This window comes from Rhopalosiphum padi, chromosome 3, assembly GCF_020882245.1.
Source record: "Rhopalosiphum padi isolate XX-2018 chromosome 3, ASM2088224v1, whole genome shotgun sequence".
Lineage (NCBI taxonomy): Eukaryota > Metazoa > Arthropoda > Insecta > Hemiptera > Aphididae > Rhopalosiphum > Rhopalosiphum padi.
In genome coordinates this window covers 32,514,562-32,532,131 of record NC_083599.1, presented here as the reverse complement: position 1 = coordinate 32,532,131, position 17,570 = coordinate 32,514,562, and the positions used below count along the sequence as shown (strand labels likewise).

Sequence of the window (17,570 nt, the reverse complement as noted above, 5' to 3'; positions counted from 1 at the left end):
AGAGATTTAAGAAAAGAAACAAGATGATAAATATATTTTTATTTTTTAAATACTTTAATAAATTTGTTTTAATTAAAAATAGTTAAAGGAGCAGTCATAAGGTTAAATTACATTGATACAAGTTTTCAACTTGTATGCTTTGTGGGTAGCAAGTCGCTATCATTATTCACCCCATATTTCTTACTTCAGTTTATAAATATATATTAATATATTTATATCAACTGTCAACTACACATTTTATGTATCAAGAAAAATATTTCAACATAGTTTCAGAAATTTTTTTAAATACAAATTAAAACCAAGGACTTAATCTTATTGTTTATATAAACTAGTTGAATTTTAATCTACAATATGAAAAATAAATGTATTTAAAAAAAATAAAATTTAATTTAAATCTTTAGTTTTTAATAGCAAATTATAAATTCAATTTTTTTGAAAATACCTTAACACTTCTTTTTATGTACATAAAATTTAAAATCAGACTTACATATTTTTATTTAAAAAAATTTAATAAATCAACATTTTGTGACAATATCCTATTGCTCCCAGTGCTTAATATCTGCCCTGCTTTAGAGAATTTTCTCTCTGCTGGCACCGAGGTTGTTGTTGTTGATGAGGTTTACTTGAGTATTATCTCATTAAGGATGTAGCACTACTTGTCTTTGTTGTTTGTAACTATACATTTTTTACTCTTGATTGGGGAAAATTCCACATGTCTCTGTTATTATTTAAATTTACTTTATATGTAGGTTGTTCTGAAATTAAGTATAATGTAAGATAATATAAATTTATTAAGAAATGTTTTAAATTTTTCATTCAATATTTATTATTTACTAGTTTGAGTCATTTCTTATTAAAACAATTATTTCTGTAACTAAGCACTTCTCTACTTAATTGGTATTTTGGTCTACTCCAAATGCAGCTTTTTTGAACCTTGGGTCTAACAATGTGGCTCTAGAAAAATGGGCAGTTAATGTCTTCTTTTCAATACCATCAAAACATTTAGCAGTATTTTCTAAGTGATTTTTATAAAATGTTCTAAATAAATTTTTGGATATTTTGAACCTAATGAACTTTGTAAACCTATAAAAAATTAATAACATAGAAAAGACAAAAATTAAATACTACATAGAATCATTAAATTAATTAACTTGTACCTATCAATGGAATCACAGTTGAAATGATTTGGTACTTTGGTAGTGTTCTGCGGAGAGCTCAACAGTCAATTTGTCAAAAGATTTTAATATTGGTACCATATCCATTGGCGCCCATTGGTGGTGGTGAGGGGGCCAGACAGGGAACTTGCCCCCTCTGGAAAAAAATATTATGAACTTGTAGCACAATAAATATTACCTTATTACCTGGGCAAATTATTTGTTGAAATGGAACCGGTCCAATGTGTGATCTACCAATAAATGGCTGGTCAAATTTGTGATTAACTTGCTATAATGTTGCTTGATATATTCATACTGCAAAAGTATTTTTTAAATCTGATAAAAAATCGTCAAATATTTGAGTTTGTACCGGGTGGCATGACCGTCACCATTCTTCTTTAAGTTGGGGGTCTAATAGTGGAGATGCACCATTAACTTATATATTATACTTGGACTTGACTAACTTCCACAATGACTCTATTGTTTGAGTATGAGCTCCAGTATTTGGATCCACAAAATTTTCGGAATGATTTACAGTTTGATGAATAAATCCATGATCCTTCAGAAAACTGTATGCTCACCACTGATCGCTGTGAATCGTAGTACCAATTTCTACCTCTCTTTCTAATATTGGTAAAAATGTTTAACGATCCCTCTTTTCTACAATGAAAAATCGACGTTCAGTTTTGTTGTCCTTATTAGAACACAAACCAAATACCCACGGTCCCTGTATTTCCATAATTTCGTTGACTATTTTTTACCGGAGCTTCATTTTCATCATTTGAAGTTTTGTCACTATCTTCATGTGGTTGTGGGTCGTAATCACCACGTTGTAAGCGACCGCGATTATATTTTCGTTTCCCTTGAAAGAGGGATTCATCTATTTGTACGATGTAACCAGGCCAGGACCTCCCATTTTTGGTCTTTTTAAAAATGGATCAACAACCACGTCACGACACAGATTGTACCAGTCAATTACAGTGGCAGACAAGTTCTATTATTTCTGTTAAAGCTAAATTACTATGACATTTACCATTGAGATCTGTGTAAGTAAAAAATGGATTTCCTGCGCAAATTGACTGATATGCTTGGCATCCTTTTTTAGTACATCTCATGGTCACAATTTTTTTAAAAGTACCGTCCGAATGTCTTTTTTTACTAGTCCTTGTTGTTTCACGTAATTGTCCACCAGAACGATGCCATCATTATTCTTTTTTGAACAAACTAAACGATTGTTACTTAAAAGGTTTTTACTTTTTAAATATTTTCAACTCATTTCAATTCATCAATAATTATATTTCTATATAAATACCCCATTGTTGTAGTAGAATTCATTTTAAAATTAAAATCGTTACAAAACTATAGTTTTATTTTTTTTTTTATTTTTTTTATTTTATTAAAAATAATTACAAGCTATACATAATTTTGTACAATAAATAATTTTGTTGAGTGAAATAGCGGTGAAAACAACAGAGTGGGAAGGTACTCAGTAGTACCACCCGACAGGTCAAGCCAGCAAGTCTCTAGGCCAAGAGCGTTTCAATCTTCTTTGAGGATTGTCAGGGATTGCACGGGAAGAAAGTCTTTTTATGAATGGATTAGTGTGATGGGTTAGTTTTGAGTGAAATGAGAGGAAGCGTGATTTGATCAGATGTGAAAGAGTAGGTACTTTTAAGTCTTTGTGAAGATTGGCGTTTTTTATATACCAAGGGGCAGAAACGATTTGACGGAGACATATTGATTGGAAGGCTTGTATAGTTCGCAGGTTTGAGGGTTTCGCGGAGCCCCATATCTGGATGCCGTATGCCCATGCGGGTCTTAAAATAGCTTTGTAGATTAACAATTTATTATTGATGTTTAGTTTGGAGCGGAGAAGTGGACGGAGCAAGTGAAGTCTAGAGTTTACAGATTTCCTTTTGTTTGCTTTTTCGGTGTCTGAGGTGGCCCATGTATTGTCGGAATTGCGAATTGGGGGAGGTGGCTGCTTGTGATTTAATAATTTTTTTGTAGCCTTCCACAATGACGAATCTTTGGTTGAGAGGTTTTGAATGTAGGAGTGATAACTTTCATTTTTGTGATTTTGGAAAGCTCTGGTTAGCTTGTTTTTTAAGTAATTAAGTCTGGCTTTGTCTGTGGGGTATTTGAATCTTTGCCATTGAGCTCTAGCTCTACGCTTTTCGGCTATTAAACTTTGGATGTGAGCAGGAATTTTCGAGTTTTTTATGGGATGGAGGTTGTATTCTGAGGAGGCCAAGGCAGCATCTTGGATTGTGGTGGTTAAAAATTGAACGGCTTGGTCTATTTCAAGAGTAGTTTTTAATGAGAGTTTAAGGCTTATTTTGTCGAAGACTACGTTTCTAAATTTAGTCCAATTGGATCTGCCAGGGGTGAGAGATGGTCTAGTTAATTTAATAGGCATGGCGCCGAACTCCATAAGAATCGGGGTGTGATCAGATGAGAGATCGTCAAGGTTTGTTACATTTGTATTTAGATGGTTTGGGATTTTTGCTATGAATATGTCGAGGATATCGGGTAGTCTATTGCTATGAGAAGGCCAGTAAGTAGGACCAGGGGGGGATAGTACTGAGTAATTTTTTGAAGTTAGGACATAATTGAGTGTTCGACCTCTTGTACAAGCTGATCTATTTCCCCAGGTGGGGTGTTTAGAGTTGAGATCACCTCCTGCTATAAATTGTTGCCCTAGGCTGGAAAAGTAGTTTTTAAAATTTTCAGTAGTTATTTTTGCACCTAGGGGACAGTATATGGAAGATATAGTAATTGAATTATGGTTTTCAAGGTTGATTGATATATTAGTGGCTTGAAGATAGTTTTCAGAGTAGGGGGTTAGTGGGTGATGGGATAAGTTGTTTTTTATATAAATGGCAGATCCAGCATGAGCTGTACCGTCAGGGTGGCAAGCGTGGTAAACTTGGTATCCAGGTATTATTACAAAAGATTTTGGAGTGAAGTGGGTCTCGGAGATTAACGCGACGTCTATGTTTTTTTCTTCGAGTGTTAATTGAAATTCGTTTTTATGATTATGCAGTCCGTTTGCATTCCAAGATAGTATTGACAGGGCGGGACAAAGGCTAGTATTGGGTATCATTATTAGTGATAAGTTTATTAATGAGCGAGGTAAGGAGAGTTAAAAGAGGGGTTATGAGTGACTGGAGCTTATTGATAAATGATGATAAATGTTTGGAGATGGACGTTTCGGGAGGCGGATTGTGGTCTGAGAAGTGATTATTTTTTTTTGAGTTACCTTTGACTTAAATTAAGTAAATTTATTAATATATCTAGTAGTAGTTCTATACTTCTATAATTAATTATTAATTATTATTTTGCATAATTATTGCATACCTTTTTTAAAAATATCATTCTTGAAATTGTTTTACTTTTGTATTCGTCTATTGCGTTTGTTGTTTTTAACACTAGTTTTTTTATATTACATCTTACAGGTTTTTGCATACCTAAGTTGCAACTGTTAATTTGAATGTATACGTTGTTTTGAACATTCGAGATTAAAATTTTTAAAAATGTATTAATATGTGGATGTGATTTATAAAATTGTTCATTAAAATGTGCGTGGAAAGATTCACAATTATTTGTTGTTCTGGATTTACTTGCACTAAAATTGGACCATATTGTTGGCGGAAACACACTATTTTCAGAGATATAATTGTCAGTTAAATAATCAGCATAATTATAGTATGCTGACTCTTCTGGTATTATAGACATAAAATCGTTGACAAATGAATCTGAAACTTCTTGAGGATCTTCAAATGTTAATCTGAATGTAGTCCTTAACCACCAGTTTTCTTTATATTCTGTACTAAGTCCTAACTCTTGAATTTTACGATACCACGCTTGTGTTAAATGAAAACGGCACCCAATAAGATTAGTTGAAGGCCAAATAGATAATACAGCATTATAAATACTAATCTCGAAATCGACAGTTATATTTTTTGGGTCAAAAGTCAAATTTTTTTCATAACATTTAGTTTGAATATATTTAAAAGCTTGTGTATAAGTTTCAGAGTTTTTATTCTTCAATAAACAAATAACAAGAGGTACGTAAAAATTGTTCTTTAAGCCGTGAGTGGTAAATAACTGAGTAAAATATTTTGGACAATATTCAAACGTTCCGTCGACAAAAATTGTATGTGATTCGCATAGAAAAATTAAATTTGTTTCACAAGAAAATATAATGATATTTGTTTCTTGGTCGTTAATTAACAGAAATTCTTCGCCATTTGAGGTAGATGTGTCAGCATGGGCGTAACTTGGGCAATTTTTATAGGGGGGCAAGCTGTATTTTACATAGGTATACCTAGGCACTTTTTTAAATTATTTTATTAGATTAATCCGCGGCAACTGGCCATTGGTGGTAAGGGTGTAAACGGCGCGGGGGGGGGTTAACATGTATGTGTATGTGTGCTATAGCTTTTTCACTAAAAATCCCAGATGGTCACCCGGAAGCTAGCGACGCCGGGCTTAGTTTAACACTGCAGCATTTTTTCTGTCTGCGGCCAACCCCTACGCCACACCATGGCACCGTAAAGGTACTTATAGAGACTAAATAAGCTTACTTAGTGGAAACTGGAAAGTATAACATAATAATATTGCTTAAGCTAAATCTTTATTGTAGCATGTAAAATTAAATGGCATGATGGAAAAAGCTTGATAAGGTTATGGTATATTTAATACAAACTTTCTGCATTTCTTTATTCTATCTATTAATTTATATTTACATAGAATGGAATTTATTTCCGAAGTTCACATAACATTATAAATATATATAATACAATGTTATAATTTATAGTTATTATATTTATCATAATAAATGTAATACAAAACAATTAATAACATTACTAAAAGTTAAACCTAATATTATGACTTTGTAATATGCCTATGTCAATTGAAGTCTTCTACCTCTTTCGGTTGAATCTGCATCGAACTTATCAATAATTGTACCGAAATTAATTTTAAAAGTTTTTTCGATATGTAAAATAGCCATGTTACTAAGTCTTTCTTGGCCAATGGTGTTTCTTGTAAATATTTTGAGGCGACGAAGAGATGAAAACGAACGTTCACTTGAAGCAGAACTCATCGGAATAGAAAGAAAAATTTTATAAATTTTATAAATATTGTCAAACGAGCCAATCAAGTCCTTTTCCAAATACAAAACTAAACGGGCTTCAAAATTATCAGCAATATTAGTTGATGAACACATTTTCCCAAATAGTTTTAATTCTGCTTTTAAGTCGTCATCGTTAATATTGTAGGTGTTACAAACTTCTAAAATATCTTCATCTCTGTTATTTCTAGTACTTAAACAATTTTGAAGAGCGTTAAGTATTTTTAAATTGTTTTCTGCAAATTTTGTTTTAATATCATTTATAATTATATCTAATACAGGAAAATAGATATTAATTTTGAAATATGATGCAACGTTTCTCGAAATTAAAGTTTCACCACCACCTAATCTTGAAGGTATTGTTCTTATTCTTGGAATTATGGGTGGTGAAATAGATTCTTCAGAAGCTAGCTGTTCTGTTTCCGTCCAAATTTGATCAAAACTATCATCAGTTCGAAGAGATTGTAGCTCCTCAAGAGTAGCTGCTGTTAATATTGAAATAGTAGAGAAATTAGCATTTTTTTTTTTGAAACTAGTGATAACGTGTTGATTAATTCAAAAACTATCTTCATTAATTTTAAACAAAATAAAAACTCAAAGTTTTGAATATTATTTGATATTGAATTGGCATCAGGGCCATGAGTAGAGTTTGTTTCATTAATTTTTTCTAAGGTTAAAACAATAGAATTAAAATTATTTATAACAGAACGAATAGCTTCTATTCGGCAACTCCATCTAGTGTCACTAAGTGATTTTAAAGTATTGTTGGATAAATTTGATTCCTTTTGTATTCTTTCAAATATTGAATATCTTTTTGAAGAAGCTCCTATGAAAGTATATATTTTATTTAAAGCACTAAACATATTTCGAATTGGTAATACTTTCCCACTTACATCAACTACACACAAGTTTAGTACATTAGCATAGCAATGTACATACAGGGCTAGTTTATTTTCATCTTTAATTCTTTTAGAAACTCCTGAGTATGAACCACGCATTGAAGCGGCACCGTCGTATCATTGACCTCTGATATTTTCAATTTTTAGACCTAATGTTAGTAGAGTATGTTTAAGTAAATTTGAAAGAGATTCTCCATCCATTTAATCTATTCTATAAAAACCAATAAAACTTTCAAATACGTTTAATTGTTTATCACAGTATCTTAAAACAATAGAAACTTGCTCATGTTTTTTCAAGTCTTGGGTTTCATCCATTATTACACTATACACACCTGCATTTTTAACATTTTCAATAATCTGATTCAAAACATTCTGACTTAACAAATTTATAAAAATATTTTGATAATTAGGACTAACATAGTTAAATGTCTTTTCTTTTTGTAAAAAATACCTAGCTATAATATTATTATCACCAGATCGAATTTTCAAAAGTTCAATAAAGTTACCTTGATTCTCACTTTCATTACTCTCATTATGTCCTCGAAGTGCAATACATTGTTTGGCACAATAAAGAATAGTTTCTAGAATTGCCGATAAGTACTGCCGATTTTCTGTTACAATTTTACCACGTTGGGAATCTAATTTGTGAGCAATTGATCCACAGGTTACACCTAAAGTTTTTTTAAATTCTTCAACTTTGATTGAAGATTCTAAATGAATATTACTTTTTTGGTGACTGTTAAATTTTTCGATTGCTTTTTTCCAATTATTATAACCTTTACAAGTAAATGCATCATCCATTTTATTCGGTTTATAGAATACTCTACAAAAAAAGCAAAAAGCAGCATTCAGAGCTGCACTATATTCAAGCCATTGGTATTGATTAAACCATGCTTCACGAAATTTCCGTCCATTAATAACTGGATATAATATATTTTTTGGTTGAAATGGGCCTTCCTTCAGAGCTAAAATTTTTATTGCATTCTTATATCCTTTCACTGGATCCCTGTTTTCTGCATCTACAGTTATTAAAATTATTTTAGGAATGTAGGTATGTAGGAATGTTCAATGAATAAAAATGATTTGGTAAATAGTTATAAATTTAAATTATACCAATAAAATTTATTTATTTGTTAATAATATAAATATGTATCATTTCTATTTTATCAAGGTACAAAGGCACAAATCTATTAAACAAAATCAAACTAAACCAACTAACTATACTAATTAATGTACCTAAATGCATAATTATCATATTTAATATATTATAAATAAAGAATACTTATTTGTAACTAATGTGTCTAATGTAACATAAGCTATAAAGAATTTTAATATAAATATTAATACCAGCTACCTAGTAGCTATATTATTTTATGTACATATTACATATTATATACATTATATATTATTTATAAATATTTGATGGCAGAACACATAAAGCTATACAGTTAAAATATAAAAAAAAATTTACTTACTGACACATACGTATTATCTATTGCAGAATGTAACTCATTTAATGACGAAGGATTAATTGGAAATCAATTTTTTCGTGTTCTATATATAGATTGACGAATAGCTGAAACATCATTGACCGTAAAGGTTGAAATACTGTTATTTGATTGAATTTCATTCAAAATTATTTTTGAGGTTTTTCACTAATATCATTTATTGCTTTTCGCTTACAAGCATTCGTCACTTTTTGCCTATCGATATTAGAACATGGCCCATTGCATATGTGATCTATAGTACAAGTAATTAATACGTACCTAATTAGTTTTAAAATATTGAATAAAAAGTAAAATTAAAATAAATACATTTTTTAATATACCTGTTATACTTATTAAAACATTGTCATCATCAACATAAACAGTTGCGGTACAAGTTTTGATGAAACAGCGATACCGTGAAATATTTGTTTGGACAGATTTGTACGAATAATTAAATTTGAACCCATCAATCACAATCATTTTTTTACCACGTTTACTCGTTATGAGTTCTATAATCCAATATATGTATTATTCAATAATTAATAGACGTATATTATTCACGATTCATGTGGACTCCTAATTTCGTCGTTGTTACCACAGATCCGATCACAGAACTCCGATCCCGATAACACAGACACTGCTGAAATATCTACACGTGATATAGATTAAATCGATTTATATTTATTTGTAATATTATATGTAGGTATTTTTACGTTTAAAATAAATTATCTCTTTATGATATCTTCAACATACCATGGTTTATCGACATGGTACATGTACATCGATGGTCGATAGCACTACAGACAGACTAGGGGTTCTCAAACTCCAGCTCAATTATATAGGTAGAAATAGATTTGGCAGAAATGAAAATCAAACCTTTTTCGTTTTGGCGGAAACGAAAATCGAGTTTTTTGGCGGAAACGACTGACGCCCTTATCGGTAGACCACACGTTCTACCTACAACACTTTATCGTAGATAGCCGTTTATCGGTAGATCACACATTGGACCGGTCCCGTTGAAATCACTTTTAAGATATGAAATAAGTATAAAAATATACTCATTGTTATCGTATATATACATCATAGATAGGACGTAGTCTGTAGTCCGTATAGGTACCTATACGTAAAATTATTTATCGCAGATAATTTATGGTAAATCCATAAAGATCACAATATAGGTACTACAAATATATTTTTATCAGACAACTTTGACTGCATTTTATTCGTCCACTTTCTGTGTGACATTAAATTTAGTGCTGACTGCTGAGTGTCATTAGTGATTATTCAATATTATTTTTAAAATTTTCAATTTTTACTATGTATATTCGATCGTTTTTAATTAAAAAGAAATTTTATGAAGATAATGCATCTGCTATGCTTGAACTACACACATCGAAAAATACAAGTGTTTCTGCTCAAGTAAATTCAAACCCGGAATGTTCTTTATCAATAAATACGGTACCAACATTAACTAGGTATTAATTATACGCCAAATGATTGTGAGTCATATCCAGATTTAGGATTTTATATTAATAAATCAAATTTATCAGATGAACTTAAATATAAATTACTAACAAAACCATATGTTCCTTCTGATAATTATGATTTTAAGAATGACAGTATTGCACAAAAAAGGAATTTTAAAATAGAATGGCTTAAACAATATCTATGGTTAGTTTATTCTAGACATTTAAAAAGCGGCTTATGCAAACATTGTGTTGTTTTTCGTCCTGTCGTTAAAAGAGGATTAATAGGGGTCTAGGCCAAAATAGCGAAACAATTAACCGCTAATGTAAAAATCGTGAATTGATAATAGCAAATTTAATTAAAAGCGATTATGCATGATAGCAAAACTGCAGATTTTTATAATTTCTTTTTCAAATACTATAAAACATATAAAACCAAAACTTAAATACTTGATAAAACTTATTTTTACCTGTAATTTCTGGCGCAATTAATATATACCCACTACCCAGTAACCACGGACGTATCGGGTTATCGTCAATGTGCTATCTTAGTTACTATTATGACTATTTTAATATTGGAAATATACCGAGATAAGATTGTCAATCGTATTATATTTGAGCTGACACAATTTAAGGGGATAAATTCGATTATGTTATTAAATAATTCCGTAGGAGCGCGTTACTAGTAATTAGAATCGCGTAGTAACCCCTACTCTGACTACTACGGACCTGGCGGCGAGACTCGGCGACAGTCGGCAGAACAATCCCCACTCCCACCACGCTGGATTTCTAATAATTAATATATATCTCCGCGACAAAAATACTATTTTATTACCGTGTTATTATTATCTGACTTTGATACTGGCGCACGACATGTATAAATAAAAATTCAAAACATAGAATGATCGTATAGGTATAATAATATCTTATCGATAATGTACAATTCATAATATTATATTAGCTTATTGCTTGTAATACTATTGTACATATTTTGTCATTTGTTATTCTACTTTCAATGTCTGCACACGTTTTATTTGATTACCTATCTACTTTTATTGGATAAATTATGGCAAACAAAAAACATGGGAAACAAAGTAAATGCAAAAAGAGAAGTGCAAAGTCGAAATGCATACAAAATTTACTTTTGAGTAGGTATAAAAAAACTGAAAAAATAAATAATGAAGATAATACCAATAATCTTGAAGAGGATATGGATATCCAAAAATCAAATGAAACGTAAGCATAAAAATATGGGCAAATGGATACCACTCATATTATATATAATATATAGGTATATACTAATTTCAAGTAAAATTATTAAAAGTAAATAGTAATTCAGTTTTGTAAATAAGAATTATGACGCAACACCAGATTTCGAATTTTCGACAAAATTGAATAATTGAATATTATATAATATATTTATTTATGTATATAATATAATACAATATATTTATACAGAAATATTCAATGTTTTTATGATAGTGTCAATAACGATGATAATGACTACTTACAACTATCAGACCATTCGGGATTAGATGAATCTACATTACCAAATTTGAATGTTGAGTACGTAAAATCTAATGAACCTACATTATCAGGGCGCCGAGTAGTAGACATAGAACATTTTATGAAACAAATGATGGAACTGGGTAAACATGGTAGTAAATGTACTATGGGACGATTTGTACTAATCAAAGAAGTACAAAATGGTGTAGGATTTAAACTTTATTTCAAATGCCATGTTTGTGACCGTCATCAAATTGTCACATCAGACAGAGAATCATCTGTAGATAATGTCAATAATGCGTTAGTTTGGGGAGCATTATCAATCGGTATTGGACATCGTCAGATTGAAGATTTACTCGCAGTTATGGACTGTCCATCACCATCGTTTAAAAAATTTAAACGACATGAAGTTATTATAGGAAAGGTAGATAAACATATAAAAGATAATTAAACCTTGTTATTCCAAAGCTAAAGGTAATAGTGATTTATGGTAATTTAATTTACCATTATTCAATTATAGGTGTGGGAACAACAAATTTCAGAAATGTTGAAAAAAAATGGAGAGCAGGAAAAAAAAATTGCCATACAAAAAGGAAATTTATATAAAGGAACTCCTTACATCACAGTGATAGGTGATGGTGGTTGGGCTAAAAGAAGTTACGGACATGGTTTCAATTCTCAATCAGGCGTGGTAATTTTAGAAATCTTATAAGTTATAACTAGGGATCGGATTTATATGTATTTAATATTTATGAAACCAAAATATGTATTTTACTAATACTTAATTATTATTTTTTTTTTAAATGTAAATATAGGTATCTAGATAATTAGTCGGATATTTTATGTCAAAGGGGAAATATGTATTCGCATATGCATATAAATAAGCCCTATAGATATAAAATGTATATAATAATATAATATATAATATATTTGTTTTTAATAATATTATAGAAAAAAACGGTAGTTTTTGCCAAAAACCAGCTTTCTACTAGTTTTAGATAGGTAATCATTTTTAGATTCTGAACGGAGTGATGAATGTATTGATTTTACAAAGATGTGTTTTTTTTTTTTATTAATTTTTGTGTCTGTCATCACGTTTTGGAGTAGTAATAATGCTCCGATTTTTGACTTCAGCCCCTCTTTGAATAGGAAAATTCATCTTGTTGGTACTTTGAGGTAAAAGTAAACATTTTCCAACAGTTTTCAAAAAAATCGAGAAAAACAAAAAAAAAGTGACAGAAAAACGGCAATTTTACGAAAAAACCACTTTTCGACAAAATCGATTTTTTGACAAAATATTTAAAATATGCAATAATAATTTTTTTAATTTAAAATCCTTATATCACGAAATACATATATGTATCGAATCTGATTTATTTTATCTTAACTTTACGTATGATATATATTTAACTATACGCAAGAACTATTAAGAATAGTTTTTATTTTATAGGGAATAATTATTGGTGCAGAAACAAAAAAGCCCGTCTATGTAGGTGTAAGAAACAAATATTGTAGTACATGTTCTTCTGCATCCAAAAATAATAAAAAAATAGATCATTTGTGTTTCCGAAATTATGATGGTTCTTCAACAGGTATGGAACAAGATATTATTGTAGAAGGCTTTCGCCAAAGCCTAGAACAACATGGTTTAATATATAAATATTATATTGGCGATGGTGATTCAAGTGTGTATGCCAGAATAGTTGAAAAAGTATCGTATGGTCGAGATGTTATCAAATTAGAATGTGCTAATCATATAACTCGTAATCTCCACGATGGCCTACGAAAATTGGTGGCAAATAAACATTTCCCATTACATGTGCGCAAAGTTTTAACTTATGGTTCTCCATCTCCCTTAGAAAGATTGGTTAAAGGGGTACGGACTGCAATTAAAGAGTGTGGAAAATCACATAATGTAAACATACTGCGAGAAGATTTAAAAAATGCACCATATCATGTTCTCGGTTCTCATAAAAATTGTCGTCCTACATATTGTACACGGTCAAATATGAATGAAAAGGACAATGTGCCATTAATGGAAAGTGGCAAAATAATGTCAGAAATTTTAGCAATTGTTGATAAAGTAACGAGAAAAGCCGATCGTCTAGTTTTCAACACTACAACTAATATAGCTGAAAACTTTATGAGCTTAGTTGCAAAATTTACTGGCGGTAAAAGAGTAAATTATACCAAAACAGGCTCATATCAAAGAAGAGTATTAGGTGCAACCCAAGTTCACTCTAGGGGCCAGTCTTGGCATTTAAGTCCATGGAAAAAATTATCAGGAAAAAGTCCCGGCAAGTTTTTTAAAAAAAATTTAACGAGGCGTATTGCAATGACAACTTTAAACTCAAAGTATAAAAAACAAAAAAAAATTAGATTTAAAGTAAGTGGAGGTGACAAAAGTACAGTGAATCATGATTTTGATTACGGTCCAGACGCTGCTGGGCTGGATATGACTGAAGAGGATTTTAAATTTAACGTCAATAAAAAGTTAGAAGAGTTAAAAAAAGATTCTTTTTCAACCGAAACAATCGAACAATTACAAAAAAACACTATTGGTCAACATGATAATGTAGTCTGGCACGAAGCAAAGAAAAATAGACTCACCGCTTCTAATTTCGGGACAGTTATTTGTAGAAAATCAACTACATCTTGTCATAATTTAGTGAAAACATTATTATACAGTAAAAATATTATTTCGAAACATATTGAATTTGGACGACAAAATGAAAAAGTGGTTATCCGACAATTCGAAAATCAGTATAACAAAACTGTAAGACCGTGTGGGTTGTTTGTTGATGAACAATATCCATTTTTGGGCGCAAGTCCCGATGGTTTAGTTGATGACGATAAAATAATAGAGGTCAAGTGTACGCCGTCTATAGGACAAAAAACCTTAGAAGATGCAGCTCTTGATAAAAAGTTGCAGTTTTGTTTAGAGCTTACAGAAACAGGTCAACTTAAACTCAAAGAAAACCATAAATATTATTGGCAAATTCAAGGCCAACTAAACATTACAAAAAAAATAGAATGTATTTTTATTTTATTCAGTATGGGAAATAATCTTTATGTGCAGAATATCAACAGGGACGAATATCTTTGGACAAATAAGATGCTTCCAAAATTAATCAATTTCTACATGGACTGTATGTTGCCTGAAATTGTAGATCCTCGAGTTCCAAGAGGTTTACGAATACGAGATCCGGCGAAAATAACGGAAGCACAATTTCAAATAAAAAAGAAATTTAAAAATTTAAAGTAAGAATTGAAAAATGTCATATTATGTAATTTTAAATGTGTTATTTATAATTTTTAATATTTTGTATTTTTTTTTAATTGCATTGATAACTATACTGTTATAATAATATTATACGCGTTTTATTAATAATACCTTATATTTATTTATATAGTTAATTCTACCGATGATTACATTTATTTATTTAGTCATGGCTATATTCATATCAAAAAACTAAAATTAATAATCACTTTCCTAAAAGGGTTAGTACAATACACCGTAATTTTTTAACACGGGAGATGAGACCAATTGTCGATTGCAGGCACTCATAGCGCAGAATAAAGAGTGTTTTTCTGTCGCCGTAGGCCTATAGGCTATATATTACGTCGCATCTGCGTCGACAACCAACAACCGACTAGCAGCCAGCGCGCCGTTGCGCTTTGCCGCCGCCGCTAAGCAGCGCTAACAGTGGAATACGATAAATTGCGTGCATGCGTTGGGTATTAGGGGAGGAGCCAACAAAATTGAATAAACCAAATCTTAGTTCCTTTCCAAATTACTCAATAGTTAAAATATTTTTGATCTGAAAAAATAAACTGATTCATAATAGTAATACCTATATACCAACGTTGATTTTTTTTTCGTATTTTGATTATTAAAAAAAATATTTAAGAAAAACCATTTTACCACTAAGAGGTAAGTTTGAACCCAAATAACCTTTAAAAATAATCATCAACAAAGAAACAGCCAACGACAGTATTCTAGGCAATATGTCAATATGATATATTCAAAGTTACAGACTCCTAACTACAAAACTCAGACTAGTAGGAAGGAACTCAAAATGCGAAATTTCAATTTTTGAACTGTATTTATAGCCAAAAAAATGAACAAATATTTTTTTTAATATTTTTTAGTTTCATCTTAAGTCATGTTTTAACTTTAGGTATACGCATTTCAATGATTTAATAAAAAAAAAAAGATCGGATATTGCCCCTTAATACAGTTGTAGTTCGACAGTGCGTAAATGTAGTGTAGTTTGTATTATTTAACTTAATATTTTTGTTCGTTAAAAAAAAAGTGTGCAGTGAAAAAATATATTAATATTATTTTCAATGGAATTTGTGAAAAGTAATAAAAATAAGAATTTATTATTGTATAGTGGCTTTTTGCATCGTGAAGATAGAAAACAAAATAACACAATATATTGGCGTTGCGTAGAAAGTTCATGTAAAGGTAGAATAATTACGATAAACGGAGAAATTAAAAATCAACCTAAGGAAAACTCACATAATCATGTTCCCGATCCATGTAAAATCCAATGCAAAATGGCTGTGAATAAGATAAAAGAAGCGGCTGTTCATACACAAAATACTCCACATGATATAATCAGTACTGTTCAAATAGTACCTGGAGTAGCCGGTGCAATTCCTTCAGTTCATCATTTAAAACACACTATACGAAGAGTTCGGACACGTAACCAATGCGCACCACCTATTCCGAAAACAGTGAGTGACCTTAAAATTGCTGATGAGTATACTAAAACAATAAAAGGAGAACAATTTTTAATATTTGACAGTGGAGCATCACAAGATCGAATTTTAATATTTTCGACCGAAAATAATTTAAAATGAATGGATCAATCAACTAATTGGTTAGTCGATGGAACTTTTAAAACGGTACCTTCACTTTTTTATCAGTTATTCACTATTCATGTACTTTTTCAACAAGGTGACCAAACAGTTAGTCCTACCATTTATGCATTATTAACCGATAAATCTCAATTAACATATACACGTTTTCTTAAATATTTATTAGAAATAAAACCATCTTTAAATCCTACATCGATAATAATGGACTTTGAACATGCCTCAATCAATGCATTCAAAATTGTTTTTCCACACGCTGAACAACAAGGTTGTTTTTTTTTCATTTTTCTAAATGTATGTGGCGACAAATTCAAAATGTTGGTCTAGTCGAAAATTATATTAATAATGCTAACTTTGCTCTTCATATTCGTATGCTAGCTGCTTTGGACTATGTTCCACCAGATAACGTTATTAATGCACACGAAGAAATTTTAGAAACACAATTTTATGTTGAAAATGAAGACCTGGTAATGCCATTCTTGGATTATTTCGAGGATAACTGGGTAGGAAAAATAACAGGAAGACGAAAAACTCGACGACATCCTATTGATATTTGGAATTGTCACTATTCAGCCAAAAATGGTCTTCCAACAACAAACAACGCTGTTGAAGGGTGGCACAGAGGATTTACATCTGTTATTGGTTCGTATTATTTTATTAATAATTAGTATCTTTAGTAATAGAATACATATTCTTTAGGAGCAAGCCACTCTAATATATGGAAATTCATGGATGGAATTAAGAAAGTTCAAAATATAGAAGAATTAAAACGAGAGCAGTATAATGCTGGAGAACAACCACAGAAAAAAAAAGTACAAGGACTGTAATAAAAGAATTCATGCATTAGTTACAAATTATAATACTAATGAGAATAAGAACTTCATAAAAGGTATAGCATATAATTTGTCACTGAATGCCTAGATATAATTATAATTAAATTGAATATAATTATTTTATTTAAAATTATTATTATTACTACTATAAGTTCTTATTATTAGAACTTAACGATATTATAATTATAATGAATGTAATTTAAT

The 17,570-nt window shown here is 30.4% G+C and overlaps 2 protein-coding genes and 1 pseudogene across 3 annotated transcripts; 2 read left to right on the top strand and 1 right to left on the bottom strand.

Annotated features, from left to right (window-relative positions):
- Window positions 1-890: 890 nt before the first annotated feature.
- On the bottom strand, window positions 891-2,269 carry LOC132924991 (uncharacterized; annotated as a pseudogene).
- Window positions 2,270-11,021: 8,752 nt separating this feature from the next.
- On the top strand, window positions 11,022-15,019 carry LOC132927770 (uncharacterized). 2 transcript variants are annotated; one of them, XM_060992364.1, is made up of 5 exons: window positions 11,022-11,379; window positions 11,626-11,792; window positions 11,859-12,073; window positions 12,170-12,340; window positions 13,100-15,019. In XM_060992364.1, exons 1-5 carry the CDS (start codon window positions 11,210-11,212, stop codon window positions 14,912-14,914), a joined length of 2,538 nt encoding a protein of 845 aa, XP_060848347.1. In that variant the 5' UTR covers window positions 11,022-11,209; the 3' UTR covers window positions 14,915-15,019. The 2 variants fall into 2 exon arrangements, with proteins under 2 accessions (XP_060848347.1, XP_060848346.1); XM_060992363.1 differs by having other exon boundaries at window positions 11,626-12,073.
- A 1,810-nt stretch (window positions 15,020-16,829) lies between these two features.
- On the top strand, window positions 16,830-17,360 carry LOC132924989 (uncharacterized). The gene is made up of 2 exons (XM_060989426.1): window positions 16,830-17,175; window positions 17,233-17,360. The coding sequence occupies exons 1-2, from the start codon at window positions 16,830-16,832 to the stop codon at window positions 17,358-17,360; spliced, it is 474 nt and encodes a 157-aa protein (XP_060845409.1).
- The last annotated feature ends 210 nt before the right edge of the window (window positions 17,361-17,570 follow it).